This window comes from Typopeltis vanoorti, chromosome 10, assembly GCF_054136105.1.
Source record: "Typopeltis vanoorti isolate ZY-2024b chromosome 10, IOZ_Tvanoo_1.0, whole genome shotgun sequence".
NCBI lineage: Eukaryota > Metazoa > Arthropoda > Arachnida > Uropygi > Thelyphonidae > Typopeltis > Typopeltis vanoorti.
The window spans coordinates 44,109,493-44,126,588 of record NC_143558.1 but is presented as its reverse complement, the minus strand read 5'-3'; the positions used below and the strand labels follow the sequence as shown (position 1 = coordinate 44,126,588).

Sequence of the window (17,096 nt, the reverse complement as noted above, 5' to 3'; positions counted from 1 at the left end):
GACATCCTACTGATCCCAAGGGTTTTTATCATGTTGAAAATAGCAGGTAACTACATTCCAATCTTCTGAAGTGCTATTACAGCTATACAGTTCTCATAATCTCCCCACTGCATGTTAACCCTTATAGCTGGACAACATCTTTCCACTGATAAAGATGTAAATGTTGACTGCACACACCTTCATAACAGTACCAGGCTCACACGATTCTGTGGGCAGCACAGGGCTGTGCAGAAGTAGTAACTGTATTTATGGCAAGATTCTGTATTTGTTAGCTTAGATACATTACATACATTTTAGTTTTTATATAATGAAAACTGTAGTGAATTCATCACTAAAAACACACGTATAACCACAGCGATTAGTTTTAATACGTAAATATTTCATCCCAAGTATCTTGGAACATCATCAGCAGTAATTCAAACAATACTAGGAATAACATACAGTTAGGGCGCATGATTACAATGTAATCTCAATATGCGTGCAGTAACGTGTTATAGAAGTAAATTAAAATATAACTGGAAAAAAAAAATAAAAATAAAAGACATTCAGCTGTTAAAAACTGACTTGTTAATTAGCTTTGACATTGTCTCCCTCTTACTAACATTCCCCATAAAGAAGCAGCAGAATTATTAACTCAAAAATTTCCGTCTGATATAGTTGAATTATTCAAATTTGTTATTGCATCCGGTTACTTCACTTGGAAAGGTAAAATTTACAAGCAAGAAGAAGGAACAGCAATGGGGTCTCCTTTATCTCCAAACTTAACAAACCTGTTTCTAGAACACCTGGAAGAAAAGATTTTCACTTTTGAACCCAAACAAAAAATTTGGTTATGATATGTCAACGATGTCTTTGCAGTCTGAGATCATCCCGGACATGAATTATGCATGTTTCTAGACAAAATAAACCTTCTTCACCCTCGCATCACCTTTATACTAGAAAAAGAATCTTGACAGGGTATCTCCTTTCTGGATTTACGCATTCAAAGAAAGGAAGATAGTTCCATCACCACATCTATCGTAAGCCTACATTTTCAGGTTGCTACATTCACAATTCTTCTGCTCATCATTAATCTCAGAAATTTGGCATCATTAAATTACTAGTTACCAGAGCACACAAATTCTGCTCCTCTGAAGAATCTCTAAACCAAGAACTAGAAATAATCAAAAATACAGCCATGCTAAATGGATATAATCTTAAAACAACTCAAAAAATCATTAGTCTCTTCCCCACACATCAACCTAGACAAGAAGAAGCCCATAGGATTCCCATACCTTATTTCAAAGGCATCTCCAAACATCTTTCAAAAATTGTGAAGAAATACAATTTTGAAGAAATACAAACCCATCAACCAGATTTATAACTTGTTACTTTCTTCTAAGGACAAGCTCTCGCCTCTGATGTTACCTGGCATTTATGAGATCTCATGCTCCTGCAATTTGTCTAACTTTGGACAGACAGGTAGATCTGTTCAGAAACGAATCTCGGAACATTGAGACCACATTCGTCTTTTCAAACCACAGAAATCTGGTCTCTCTCAACACGGAGTTGAAAACCCAAACCATAGGATCCATTGGGAAAAGTTGAAACTTTTACATAGATCTTTATTTAAACATGAACGTCTATATAAAGAAAGTGCTGAAGCCCTACTACACAGACCAAATTTAAACTGCAATGACGTTCTTACTATTCCTAAAGTATGAGAAATTGTCATACAAAATTGTGTAAAATAGTCTCTTTATATATGTTTTTTTTATTTTTTAAATTTGATAACTGAGTTGGCGTCTCTCCCACCAGTTGGAGACAGTGACCATATGGTGTTGACTTGGAAAATGAATAGACATGCAGGAGTATCAAAGAGACGGGAACTTATGTGGAATTATAAGGCAGGTGATTATAATAGTCTTAGACGTCAACTTCGGGAAGTTTCATGGAGGGAGGAATTGGAAGGCCGGGATATCACTAGTGCGTGGGAAATTGTGAAAGAATATTTGTTATCAGCAATGGTAAGTTGTATATCACGAGTGAAGAAGAGGACGCAATTTGGAGTAAAGTGGATGACAAACAATATTAAACAGAAATTGCATGCGAAAAAGAGGCTATGGAAGAGATATAAGGAGACAGGTGAAGAGATGCATGAGGAATATAAGACACAGGCCAGAAGAGTGACTAGTGTGGTAAGGAAAGCGAAACTGGAATATGAGAGGAGATTGGCCCTAAGATCCAAAGAAAATCCTAGGGAATTTTTTAGCTATGTGGCCAGTAGGAGGAGAAATGACTGTGGAAGAATGATATTGTGGGATAAAAATGGGAATAGAGTGACTGATGCAGAGGACATAGTGGAATTGTTCAATGAACACTTTATTGGAGTATTTCATCCTAGAGGAGTCAGTTTTAATGCTAGAGGGATAGGACTGGTTCGAGGTCTGGAGGTACAGGAGGAGAGTGTGTTTCAGATACTGAGTACTCTGGATGTCAATAAAGCTTTGGGACTGGATGGTATTTCACCACGAGTTTTGAGAGAATGTGCTAGGGAATTGACAGTGCCTTTAACGTGGCTTTTCAATGAAAGTCTGGCTTTGGCAAAGGTGCCCAGGGAATGGAAGGAAGGTAAGATAGTGCCATTGCATAAGGGTGGTAACAGACTGGAAGTGTCTAATTATAAGCCAGTCTGTGTGTCATCAGTAGTTGTTAAGATCTTGGAGAAAGTAGTGAGGGACCGTATACAGCATTGGGCAGATGAGGGTAATGTTATCTGTGAGAATCAACATGGATTTGTGAAAGGACGCTCTTGTTTTAGCAATATGCTAGCCTTTTATAATAAAGTTACAAGAACATTAGATGAGGGAAAGGCATATACTGCAATTTTCTTAGACTTGGCGAAGGCATTTGACAGGGTGCCACATGATAAGCTGATATTTAAGTTGCGGCACATGGGTCTGGATGTCAGATTCGTCAACTGGATTCAGGATTGGCTGTCTGATAGGTATCAGAGAGTTGTGTATGGTGGAGCAGTTTCCAGGAGGCAGAGGGTTACAAGTGGGGTCCCACAGGGCTCAGTTCTAGGACCTATATTGTGTAACCTTTATATCAATGACATAGCCAGTGGATTGCAGGGGGATATTCAGTTGTTTGCGGATGATGCGAAGCTGGGATGGATTATTAGTAATAGTGCAGATGTGGTAGCCCTGCAAGAGGATTTAAATAAGCTAGATAGATGGGCAAATGAATGGGGTGTCAGTTTAATGCAGCAAAATGTAAGGTCTTGAGGTTTGGGAAACATCGATGGGATGCTGCATACTCTATGGGAGGAGTTATACTGGAGGAAGTAGGGGAGACAAGAGATCTGGGGTTGATGATTGATAGAAACCTGAAGTTTAGAGGACATATTGCAAAGGTGGTGAAGGTAACACAGAGGATTGCTGCTATTATGAGAAAGACACTGACCTGCAGAGATAAGAGGGTTATCATTCCGTTGTATAAGTCTCTGATCAGACCACACTTGGACTATTATTCTCAGATTTGGTCCCCAGGATTTGAAGGGGATAAATTAACTGTGGAAAGGATACATAGACGGATGACAAAGATGGTTTTAGGACTGTACAATGTTAGTTATGAGGATCGGCTGAGAGAATGTGGACTGCAGAGTTTGGTGGATTGAAGAAGGAGAGGTGATATGATTGAGACTTTTAAATTGTTGAGAGGTGGTTACAGGGTTGACACTGGGGAGTTCTTTCACTTGGTTGAACAGCGGGAAGGAGTGATGACAAGAGGCCATCCCTGGAAGTTACGAAAGGAAACTGTGAGCAAGAGGGTAAGGAGTGGTTTCTTTGTGTGGAGGGTGGTTGAGCCGTGGAATGCATTGCCTGATGGAGTGGTGGGAGCGAGAACGGTCAGTGAGTTTAAAGAGTGGTATGATAGACTTTGTATTTCTCAGGGGGTGACCTCCCCTCGATGAGTCTTGACAGACTTTATGTCTTAGGAAGGATCTCCCTCAATGAGTCTTTTGACTCCTTGGAGGCCTGAATAATAATAATAATAATAATAATAATTTACTTCTATAAAACGTTACTGCATGCATATTGAGATTCCATTGTAATCATGTGCCCTAACTGTATGTTATTCCTAGTATTGTTTGAATTACTGTACTGATGATGTCCCAAGATACTTGGGATGAAATATTACGTATTAAAACTAATCACTATGGTTATACTTGTGTTTTTAGTGTATATCAACAGCCAGCATCCAAAAATGCCACTATAGAAAAAAGAAACAAGTAACTCCATTCCCTTTCTACACTAAGTACTTGACTACTAAATGGTTTTATTTATCCTTTTCTGTTTGTAAGAAGCCCACACACTGGAAGTTACTTACATAAGCAGTCACAGTATCATCAGTCCTAACAGGATGGCATATTCCTTTCAGAAACGCTGTTATCTCTGTGACTTTTTTTTTTTTTTTTTTTTTTTTTTTTTTTTTTTAAATCAGTGGCTATAACCTTCATGAAATAAAAAAAAAATACTGCATTATCCATCCCTCACAGAAGATCCTGACACAGAAAATCACAACAAAAATATTCACATCTCATCTATCTCGAAAATTTTTACTATCTGAAAAGATAGTTAAAGTTCTTCATAAATATAATTTCTGTGATACTTTCAAACCACACATCCAGCTAGCAACCCTCATCTGTTCCCAAAGGGTCATCTTCATTCTCCTGCACATTCTGAAACGTATCAGGTTCCCTCTGCCTATGACTTAGCCTACTTTGGAACCAGTAAATTTGTTAACATCTACCCTGAAGAACATAAAAGAACTACATTTGCAATCGTCTGTGTGGAAAATCAAGACTAGCAGCCATGCTCTGGACACTCTTTCACTCAGAATTAAATGGAAGAAGACAGCTGTGCTGCACAGATGTTCCTGCAGGTCTCAGAGACAATTTTTAGAGACATCACCTATAAAATACTCCTGTAATCTCAGTGACTATTGTAAAGATCTGAAAGACAATCATTCTAAGACCACATTTAGCCTGACTTCTCTGAATTAAGCTTCATTTTATCTGGTCTTCTAGACATTAGTTCCTTTTCAGTTATAGTTTGATTTGTTTCTGCTACAACCTAGCTGAATATTTTATAACAATTGCAGTCGTGTTTTGAAGATACTGGCTAGAAACCCAGTCAAATATTAGTAACTCAATAAACTATGTATTTATTATTATTGTATTCCTTTAGTGTTCTGTGAAGTGCTGCATGAACAATACTTAAACCTTTCATTAAATTTCCATAGTGATGATTCATCATTAAATCTCTCTTCATAGAACAGAAGAAGGTGATTTTGTGAAGATGTTACAGAATAAAGTTGATGATATGAATACAGATTGTTCTAAAATTGAACATCATAGAAGAAACACGTTTAGTGAAAATAGCATTGATATTTCTCGGAGATTAACAGAAAATAATGCAAGGTTAAGTATTTATAGAATATTTATAATAAACTCTTATTTTTATGTATAATTTATATTACCTAAGATTACATATTGTTATTCTATTATGCAGCCATAATGGGTTTTTTAAATTATTTTTATTAACATCGCACACAGAAATGAAAGACCCTTTGTATATCAGTACCACTTATAAGAAATTGTTGATGCATTTCTTGAATAGCTAGAGCTTGTAACAGTCCCTAGAATAAGCAGTATGAGGAAGGCTGTTTCAAGGAATAGAAGTAATGGAATGAAAAAGAAGGATGAGAATATGATTTGGTTGTTGGCTGCTGCTTGTGTTTTTAAATGTTGGCACAAGTTAGTAATGAATATAGCCAAATATTTGTGTACCACCCATGAAAATATAAGCAGAGCATCTATATGAAAATAATTTGGAGAGAGAGAGAGAGAGAGGGAGGGTGTCCTCTTCTCATTAGTAGCAAGCATTTGTAGGTAGGTTTTTGATGCACCACCCCAAATATGAAAACAAGTTGGAAAAATTTTGGATTTAAATAATTAGAAGTCACATATTTGTGAAGTAGTGTTTTCCCACAGAAGACTACACCATATATGTTTTGTGGCTGAGGAAGCAGTTGATGTGTGTGTGTGTGTGTGTGTGTCCATTTATGCTTGTGTCAGTAAGTCCAAGAAGAAATTCTGAAGAAGAATAAGAAATGTTTTGATCATACCTAGAGACCTAAGTATTTTCACAGGTAAGAGAAGGTGAAGAAAAAGAGATTTTGTGAGAAAGAAAAAAGTTGGATTGTGTGTTGGTAGCATCAGAGTTGACAAAATTGTCATTATCTTATTGAATATTGAAATAATTGCATACTTGTTACAAAGTTTGTCAAATCAATAGAAGCAGTGGGGTATACTCTCATGATCCAAGCTATGGACAAGGTTTGAGGTCAGTGAGAGAAGTTTAATAGACCTGTTTGACTGTAATTGATATATAATTCAGGCATGTCATTTTAGTTCAACTAAAGTGTAATGTCCTAAATCCATGGCACTTGACATTTTCAGCTTTTAGGCATATGATATTTTCCCAAACTCGCCATGTGCCATTAATACTTTACCATGTGACGCCCATATTAATGTTATGCTTTTTTGATGATCATTTTGCAGGTAATTTGGAAACTGTCATACTATTCTGCATTTATGTATTGATGTTATTTGCCTTATTCATTTCACTGTCTATACCTACCCCATTCAGTAAGGAGTGATGTTTGGTAAATTATTATTATTATTCCTGACACCTCCAAGGAATCCGAAGACTTAGTGGGAGGACACCTACAACTGTCTCAACCACTACACCGAACCTCTACTACGAATCATCTCCATCAATGCCATCTACCCTCCACCACCACCACAACTAGTATTTTTTGTCTGTAAATTGTGTGTGTTCTGAAGGGTCGATTTGTCTGTATGTGGGATGAAAAAATCACTTGATATTAACTGAAGTACTGCGAATTTTTCTGACTATGCAAACAAAATACTCATGCATATTTTGTTTAATCCCTGACTCCCTGGATATCTCTCTTAATAATAATAATTATTATTATTAAGAGAGATATCCAGGGAGTCAGGGATTCATCAAGAGAGGCCACACTCCAGCTATCATGCTTGTTCTTGAATTCATTCACACTGCTTTCACACAACATGGCAATCCATTCCAATCATGCACCACTCTATGAGACCAAAATCTAGATCTCACCCCTTAACTGCATTCATTCTCAGCTTCCAAGGATGCCACCTTGTTCTTTCCCCACCCTCCATAAAATAAAAAATTCCAACTGAAATCCTGTATGACTCTTCCAGAAGTTTGTGAGTCTCAATCATATCACCCCTCTTTCTCCTGTTAGCATCTGCAGTCTACAAATTCTCAATCTACCTTCGTAATCAGTATTCCACAGTCCTGATATCATTTTTAATATTTTCCTTTGCACTTTCTCCACTGTATCAGAATCACAACGGAAACCAGAAGACCAGACCTTCACACAATAGTCCAAGTTATATTTGCAATCTTTGCTGCATGGCCCCTGAACTTCAACTTCCTATCTACTAACACCAAGATCCCTAGCCTGCTCAGTTTCTTCTAGTAATCCCACTAATATAATACAACATTTGATATCTAATCATGCTGAAGTGCATGACTTTTCATTTACTGACATTGAACTGACATCCATTTTTCCATGTCCCACATTTCCAGCCTATTCAAATCATTCTGTAAGTACATTCCTTGAACAATGCGAGAATTAGGGGTTTCCTACCCCCCCCCTCGCATTGTTCAAAAATCCTTGTATAACTTTTGACTTCCCTAAAATTTAACTACTAATAGGCTACTGTCGACCGGAAGCCTTACTGATAACATAAACAGTCAATTAACACATTTTGTATGTATGTATACTATATTTTTACAATAAAGTAAGCCAGAGAAAAGAAAATGTTATTAAAGAAAATCATAAGGAAGTGAATATACATTTACAGTACTGTATTTATCGATATCATAAGTATCAATAAATGTTTTCATGATACAAAACACTGTAGATGTTATATGTATCACTAACACTAGACATCAAAAATAAAAAGATAATGTGAAAAAGAAATTATTCATATTTATTTGTAGGTATAACAATTCATGCATTGATAATGAAGAAGCAGCGGTATGATTGCTTTATGGTAGCCTAGTGCAGTCGATGAGATTACTTCGCGGTACCCTAGCGCCTGTACACTAATGAATGAATCATTATAAAATTTTTATTTTATACTAATTAACAAATTAATGACAGTTAATTTTATTCAGTTATGTATAACACTATCTTGGTTTGTTTACATTTCTCTTGATTGCAGATGTACAGTCTATAAGTGTTTGTGTGCATAAGTTTTGATAAATTTTAACTTTTTATAATAGATTTGTGTATACTTTATGGTATTAAATGATAAAATGGACTAGTATATACATATATTTTATGCATTCATGGCATACCAAACGTTTTCTTAAATTTTTCGATATTTCTAAGCTAATCAGTTCACCTGCGAGTTTTTTCAAAATGTCTCAAATCTCCAAAAAAATTTTCCAGTATATTTATTTATAAAAAACTGCTGTTCTTCAAGTGTACTGCATATCAACCACATTCCTGATTGCCCTACCTATCTTTGCATCATGAGCAAATAGCTGTGTCGCCTGTGAAATCCTTCTCAATAATGTTTGTATAGTCGAGTCCACAGTTTATCTGTAAAAGCTGCTCAACTTTAATCCTTTTTAAAGCTTTCTTACATACTGTTCTTTTCAATGTAATAGCCTTTTTTTTTTTTTCTGCTTAGACTGAGTGATGGTTGCTTCCATCACTTCCAGTAATGGTCACATAATTCTTTTATGTGACTCCCACATAAAAGGTTGTAAACTTACAGTACCTTTAGGAATGTTGGTGGGCCAAGGTTTTTAATGATTTTTTTATTTTATTTTCTTACATAGTCACATAATATGATCGGGGAAAGGAAGGAAACTAGAATTCAACACTAAACATGTCTATAAATTGCTTGAATGGTAGGCAGTTTCAAGTAGTGATGTGGACAAATTTCTGAGTGGTAAATTGGATGTTGAGGCATATTTTGTGCCTTTGGTCCATAAAAGATTTTCTAGTGGGAAAGAAGTAGAGAAATTTTTTACATCATTAGAGGATGCTAACATCAAGGAAAATCTGGTTCTTGTTGAAGATTTTAAAAGCCAAATAAAAAATGGATCCCATATAGAAAAATTCGCTCCAATTTTAAAATGCCACGTGTGACAGATAGAACCATCTATGGGGATCTTAGTGTACCAGTTTCAACTCCCTACCTGCATCATTCAGTTGGAGGGACTTGTTTGACTAACATGTAGCATGCTAAGTGGCTGTAATGTTAAAAATTGAGTACCATGCTGTGATAATGTTTTCACTAAAGAAGGGCTGTCTCAAAGTGCTATCAAACAGTGATTGGATGGTGTTTGTGGGGGAAGCTTCTCCTTCATATTCCACTGTGAAGGAAGGGGCTAAACAGTTTCACTTAGAGAGAGAGAGAGCTCATTGAAGATGATCCTCATGACATTGAGGAACTGCTCAATGACAGACGGCTGAAGCTCAAAGAAATCTCAGGAAGGTTGAGGCTTTTTATAACAACCGTCTTTCGCATCATTCACGAGAAGATTCACATGATGAAGGTCAGTGCAAGGTGGGTGCCTCAACTTCTCTCTTCAATCGTATGACCTGCTCCTGCAAGTTTTTAGAGCTTGCCAAGGGAATCAGAGAGAAGTACTGGAATCCATTGTCACTGGGGATGAAACCATGGTCCTTTATTATGATCCTCTTTCCAAAATGGGAATCCATGGAGTGGTGCAAACCATGCAAAGCTCTGCCAAGAAAAGCCAAGGTCACTCAGTCCACCAAGAAGATCATGGTAACAATCTTTCGGGATTGCCAGGGAATTCTTTTGATTGATTTCAAAAAAAGGAATACCACTGGGAACAGAATATTATGCTTCACTCCTGCACAAACTGTGTGATGTCATAAAGGAGAAGAGATGAGGAATGCTGAGTCATGGTGTTCGCTTCATGAGAATCCTCCACTCCATACGGCTGTTGTTGTGAAGCGCTGTGGCTTACAGGAGATTGAACACCCACCCTACAGCCCAGATCTAGCTCCCAGTGTCTACTATCTCTTCTCAAGACTGAAGAAAGACCTTCAAGGAAGAAAGATTGCAGATGACATTGAGGTGAAATAAGACATAGAAATGTTAATTCAACGATGTGAAAAGTGTGTTGGAGTAAAGGGAGATTATGCTGAAAAGTGACACAGTTGTTTTGTTACAGATACCAAGCTATTTTGAACTTGGTTTTAATCCATTAAAATAGCTTGGTATCTGTAACATATATTATACCCAAGGTAAAAAACTTTCTACATCTATCTCTCATCCTGAGATTTTTATTTAATAAGGTCAAAACACCTTATGGTAACTTGTTTTGGTAAAATACTTATAACCTCTGTATTACTTAAATCTTGGTATTTCTAAGCCTGGCTCCCACTGATGAGACCTCAATAAAGCTCGAAACCGGTCTGGGTAGTGGCTCCTTGCCTTCAATGCATAGCATCATACATCTCCTCAAGGGGATGTGCTTTGCATTAAGGGTAAATATTAAGAATAGTGATCAGAGCTTATTCCACCTTTACCACGAGTTGCCTAGACTTGCACTACTTGCAGGCACAAACTTGACTTACTTGTCTGTTTGCTTGCTTGGTATCTGTAACATATATATGCATATACAGGTAACCCTCGTATAACACGGATGTTAGGTTCCATAGAAATGGCGTGTTATATAAATTGTGTTATACGAGACTTAGATCACATAGAAAAAGTAGGGTTAGGTTCCGAAATCGTTTTTTTTTTTATTATATAAACAACAATGACATATCCAACAAAAGCAATATTTTTATTTAATTCAGGTGATTCATGTAAGTTAAGAAAACATAAACTATAAGACAAATATGTAGTATAAAATTATAAAAATTACAAATTGTACATAAATTTCATTGCACATAATGCATAAATGTTTTAGACACAATAAAATAAAGCGCATATTTTAATCGTCATCACTGTCTTCAGAAATAACATTTCGTAGATGTTCTTTAGTTGGCTGGAGGTTGTCACCACTTGAAATCTCTTGGATATCATTTGTATAATTCTCATATATATGTAACTCACCAGAAAATAAACTGCTCAGCTTGAGATTAATATACTTATGATTTTAAATGCACTTTCCTGGCAGAAAATGAAGACAATTTTCAACAGTAAACACTTTATACAGTAAACCCTAGATGACGAACCTATGGTACCTGTGCCAGAGGTGGCACGGCACGTCTGAGAATTTTGCTGGCATGTCAACGATTTACAGGTGATATCCTTTTATACGGTTATAAGTTATTCAAGTTTTTTTTTTAATTGTTGCAATACATACAAGCTGAATTTTGTTTTACACAAGACATCAGCTATAAAGACTGAAATATGAAAAAATAAATAAAGGGTTACTAGAAATTGTAGACCGCGTTATATCGAAACCTCGTTGAGCAAGGGATGCTACAATTTGTAGACCGTGTTGTATAAGTACCGCGTTATATGAGGGTTACCTGTATATATATATATATATATATATATATATATATATCTATATATGCACACAAAATTAATAAAAATCTTACCCCAACCCCACTACTAATGTACTGGAGATTTACAACCACTCTGGTGGGAGTTGCATAAAAAAAAATATATCAGTTCCAGATACTTAGAAATGTCAAAGAATGGAGATTTACAACCACTCTGGTGGGAGTTGCATAAAAAAAAATATATCAGTTCCAGATACTTAGAAATGTCAAAGAATATTATTATTTTGAACAATACCCAAACTTTTTTGCAACATATATATTATATTTACATAGTAGGGCTAATAATTACTTTTCAACTATTACAGTTTACAAGGATTAAGTTCCTCTGATATTTATTATTCCAAAGGACGATCACCACCCCCTAAACCTCCAAGAAGACGCCATTCAGACCAAAATGTGCACACTTCAGGTAAATCAAATAACATATGCTCAAATTAAAAAAAAAAGCTTATAGGTTGCAGAACTGCAATGGTATTTACAGCAACTGTTTTTTTACATTTATTAAAATTTATTAAAAGGAACTTCTGACTGCATCAATCTGCCTTGAATCTTGGTCTTCCTCTGGATCTTTTTTCTGCCATCTTGGCATTAAATGCATGTTTTGCTACTCTTTCTTCTCCTGTTCTGTTTTAGTGATCAAACCATCTCAGATTAAATTACCTTGCTCATATTTTATATCATTAATAACAGTTAACACATAGAAAATAATGATTTTCTACATGTGTTCTTTCATCATCATCATCATCAAATTCCTGCCATGTACCCTCAAGGGGTGTACAGGATATGATAGTACTACATGAAAAAAAATTATCATTACTAACTTCCTATCTACAATTTTCCTCCAAATCAGTCTGTTACTTGTCAAGACTCCAACATTATCAGATCTTATGTTTCTATCGTCTAAGGCACTTTGTACTGTATCGATCCACCTATGTCTTGGTCTTCCTCTGGGTCGTTTTGCTGCCAACCTGGCAGAGAACACGTGTTTTGCTAATCTTTCTTCGCCCATTCTGTTTAAGTGACCATACCACCTGAGATTAGCTCTGCTAATGCATTCCTGGATGATGACAATGTCAAGTTCTTTCCTAATATCTTTTTTAATATGATATTGCCATTGATGCCATCTGTTCACGCTTATAATCCTTCTCAGGACTCTCGTATCTGCGGTCTGCAGTCTTTGGGTGTTTTACTTCTGACCCAGCTCTCAGATCCATAAGTTAAAACTGGTTTGAACACTGTCTTGTGTTCTTTGTACATTTTAATTATTAATTAAATAAAAATATAATTAATTCTTATATATTTCTTCCATTTTACAAGGATATCAATGGGGGGGGGGAGAGAGAGAGATACCTTTCAACTTCATGCTGGATATTTATTTATTGTCTTGAGCAGAAATCCAGAAGCACTTACTGTTATTATTACTATTGCTCTTTTCTACAAATGTTCCCCAAACACTTTACTGTTTAAATCTCCAACAGAGACTAACTTTTCCATTTTCTTGACGTCTACTAGCTTGTCTCTAATGATTTGAAAAATTCTTCCACCTCTTTCTTAGTAGAATCCTTTGTATGCCATAGAAATAAGTTTCATTTTCAAATTGCATACAGTACAAATAAGTTTTATTGTCTAACTCTGCATTTTAAATTTGCCCAAATAAATATACTTGAAATTGCCTGACAATCACAAAAAAATAAGAAGCTTATTTTTTCGCATTGAATTCTATCACTACATCTTCCTTTCACTTATCACTGTTGTCGAAATATAACATTCTATATTTATTAATTAGCAGGATCTTGCCTGTTTTAGTGTCTTCATCACAGTTATTTATTTTATGGGATTCCCTCTCCCACCTATCCCTTAGGTTGAGCCCTTCTAAAATGAAGGATTAAGTATCTATTTTATGACTCTAGATCCGTATGCGTGTTCATGGAGCCAGTTTGCCTGTTCTGAGGGACAAAAAACCTGAGTTTCTGGGTGATAAAACCCCTACCTTAGTATGAGACTGGCTAACTCACTTTTAGTCGAAAGAGACCAGATAAAGTTCCTCAAGTCTTGGAAGGGAATCGAACCCAGGTTTTTGACCGAAGGGTTTCATCTATACCAAATGAACTACGGAGGTTCTTTCATCATAGTAACAGCAGTTACAGTCATACCCCGACTTACGAGAATTCGGAGTTACGCGGATTCTTATATGTACGTATTCCCGTCCCGCTTCATGCCTCACCACTAGTCGAATCTTTCAGGCACTGGCTGCATTCGCCAGTGTTGCACATGCTGTGAACAAGCACTGACATGTTTCGCGCGGTCTCCATTCATACACAATTTTTATAGTCTACAAACCTTGCGATTGTTTAATGTTATGTTCTTGATAAAAATTTTATCACGTAAAAAATAATAATGTCATCCAAAAGAAGCAAGTCCAATTCTTCTACAGCTAGCAAGGAAAGAAAAACATTGACTTTGGAAACAAAACTCAACATTATGAAGGATTTTGAAGGCGGAATGAAAATTTGTGAGCTAGCAAAGAAGTTCGATCTACAGGAATCCACAGTAAGAACAATCATGAAAGAAAGGTTTACAGATTTTGGAGGACATAGATTCTAACGAGGAACGAATTGTAACGACAAGGCAAGGAATAAAAAAATCATTAGCTTGCTATGAAGAAATTTTGCGTGACAAGAAAAAGACATTATGCCTTCAGACGAATCTATTAGATTTTATGAAACCATCGACATTGAAATAACTTTCTTTTTTTATGTACGAAAACTACAATTATGATTATATTTCTGTTTTTGTAAACCTTTGGTCCCAATTGTATGTTTGTATATATAAATTACATGCAAAATTATACCCCGAGTTACACGAATTCGACTTGCACACTTTTTGTTGGTCCCACCTACTGCGTAACTTTGGAGTTTTACTGTATATGCTTCTTTAGTTCTTCTCTTTCACCCTCTTTTCTGCTGACTCTTTTATTCCAGTATAGTGGAACTCGTCATCATTTCTGCTGATGTTGAGATTTGTGCAGTAGTAGCTGACTTTTCACTGATCTCCCATGATTCGTTCCTTAACAAACACAGCAAGGTCTTGTTCAAATAAGTGATACCTCAGCCAACATGACATATCATTGTATTGTATCATCATCATCATGTTTGTTTCTAGTTTAAGCTTGGTAGCCTATCCTTGTTCTTTCTGTATCTGCTGGATAGTTACTAAAGTGGCATTCCACATGAAGGTAAGGATTTGACATTAAATCATAATTTACAGTCAGTTCTCTGCATTCCTTAAAGGCTAGCTTTAACCCTTTAAGCAATCCTAATTTAATTTTATTTTCCTCCAGTCATGTAGAATTATGCCTTCTGAATTATGCATGCATTGCAGTAAGATTTTATACTATTATGAGCATTTCTGATTAAATGCCATCTACTCTAGCTGTACTTCTATATTTAAAGTCTTTGATGGCTATTCTACATCTAGTATTGATATGTAGTTCTGACTGCATGTTTTCTTGTTTCATTTAACAGTCTTTCAAAGTAATTACTCTGGACATCTCGAATACCTTTATCATCTCTGATTCCTTTTACAGTGTACTCTTTTCTCCATTTCTAAGCTTTTTCAATAGCCTCCAAAACATTTTGCCACTTTCCCGATATTTATCTTCTATATTCTTATCAAAGTCTGTCTATGACATTTGTTTAGCTACTTTTGGACTCTGTTTTGTTGTATTCTGCTGGAATGTATGCTGACTTAATTGCTAGGAACTTTCAATATGCTTTCTTCTTTTTCATTATTGTTTCTTTAACTTCTTGAGTGTGCTATGGCATAGTGATTTTCTATCCTTACAGACAACTTCATATCTCTCTCTCTCTCTCTCTAGCTGAATCATTCATGTTTTCTTCAGTCTGCCACTGAGTTTCTAGACTTTATTCTTTTCAAATTATTTTATTTTTTCCTTGAATAATATTTGTATGTTTCAGTCTACATTTCACCACATTTCTGCAAGCTGTTTGACTTGATTTCTTCTAAAGCTTTTGTGCATATTTTTCTTTTCAGTTTAACATTCATTTTTATCCTGCTCAAAACTAAATGGTGATGACTTCCTATTTAAGATCTTCTGTATATCTTGAACCATTGAAGATATTGCTGTTAACAATAACATAGGGAAACTTTTCTTGTGCCTTCTATCTATGTGAATTTGTGCACTTTTTTTTTGTTAGAACATGGTATTATTAATAACTAGTCCATGTGCTGAACAGAAAACCAGTAAGTGCTTACCATTATTATTGGCTTTGCTCTGCTCTTGTCCAAATTTTGCTAATATTTCTGTATGTCTGGTGTTCATTTCCTCTCTAGCAATGGCCAACTTTTTCCCTTTGTCAGCTGACTTTTCTGATGGCTTGAAAAATTTCTACCCTTTTCTTTAATAATCCCATCATTTGGACTATAGGCCCAAATAAGTTTTGTTGTCTGGATCCCCATTTTGATGTTAACACACATTACTTTCCTCAAATTGCCTGCCCAAGTAGATTATGTTTATTGTTGAATATTATAGGTAATCTTTCATTTTCTTGATCATTATTGCCTGAATAGAATACCTTGTCTTTATTTAGAATAATCACAGTTTTTGTCTTCTTTATTTTGATAATGCCAATTATTTCAACATGACATTTCTCTAATTTTTCTACAAGTTCCACTTCTTTTTCACCTGATACTTCTTATTGATGGTGTCTGTCTTGAGTTCTGGTGATGCTGAGTTTGAGTATTTTCCAGTAGCTGACTTTTCACTCTTTACTTTGATTTCCTCATAAAAACAGCAGAGCCTTGTTTGGCCAGGTGATATCCCACCCAGCTTGACATTTAATTTTGTCATATATCATTTTCTTTTGATTTAAGCCAATGGAGAATAAAGTTTGGTCAGATAAATCCCAAATTCCCAGCCCATCTTCATTTGTTTAGGATCCAGGTATACAGTTTGGAATGCACCGTGAGAAGTTGTTTGGACATTGGGTCAGAAGTCCTGGTTGGTTCTATGCATTCCTTAAAAGACTACGTGGAGGTATCCTCTCTATTATCTAGCTATAATCCTTAAACAGCCTCTTTAAAATTTTTATTTCACAATTTAAGTTATGTAATGGTGTATTAGCAATATGCATATTAAGAATTCGAATGTAATTTATGATGATGTCAGAAATATGTGAAATTAACTATTTTAACTATTTACAGCTGACTGTCACTATAACAAATGTGGCTATAGTGAATTCCCTCATTATAATAAACTGTGAGGAAGTCCTAGCCGAAGCCTTCATAGCATGAATGCTATTCTAAGTGAAATTCACTCTAGCAAACTGTCCGCCACAGCACATTGTTTCTTTGGTCCCTAGAAGTTCGCTATAGTGATGATGATCAACCTATTTTCC

General features: G+C 35.7%; 1 protein-coding gene across 1 annotated transcript in view; it reads left to right on the top strand.

Annotated features, from left to right (window-relative positions):
• LOC150102372 (uncharacterized) overlaps window positions 1–17,096 on the top strand; it is a 211,795-nt gene that overhangs the window by 22,325 nt on the left and 172,374 nt on the right. Inside the window, exons 2-3 of the mRNA XM_090399565.1 lie at window positions 5,321–5,467; window positions 11,985–12,088. Coding sequence (XP_090255691.1) covers window positions 5,321–5,467; window positions 11,985–12,088 — 251 coding nt within the window. The remainder of the gene's footprint in view (window positions 1–5,320; window positions 5,468–11,984; window positions 12,089–17,096) is intronic.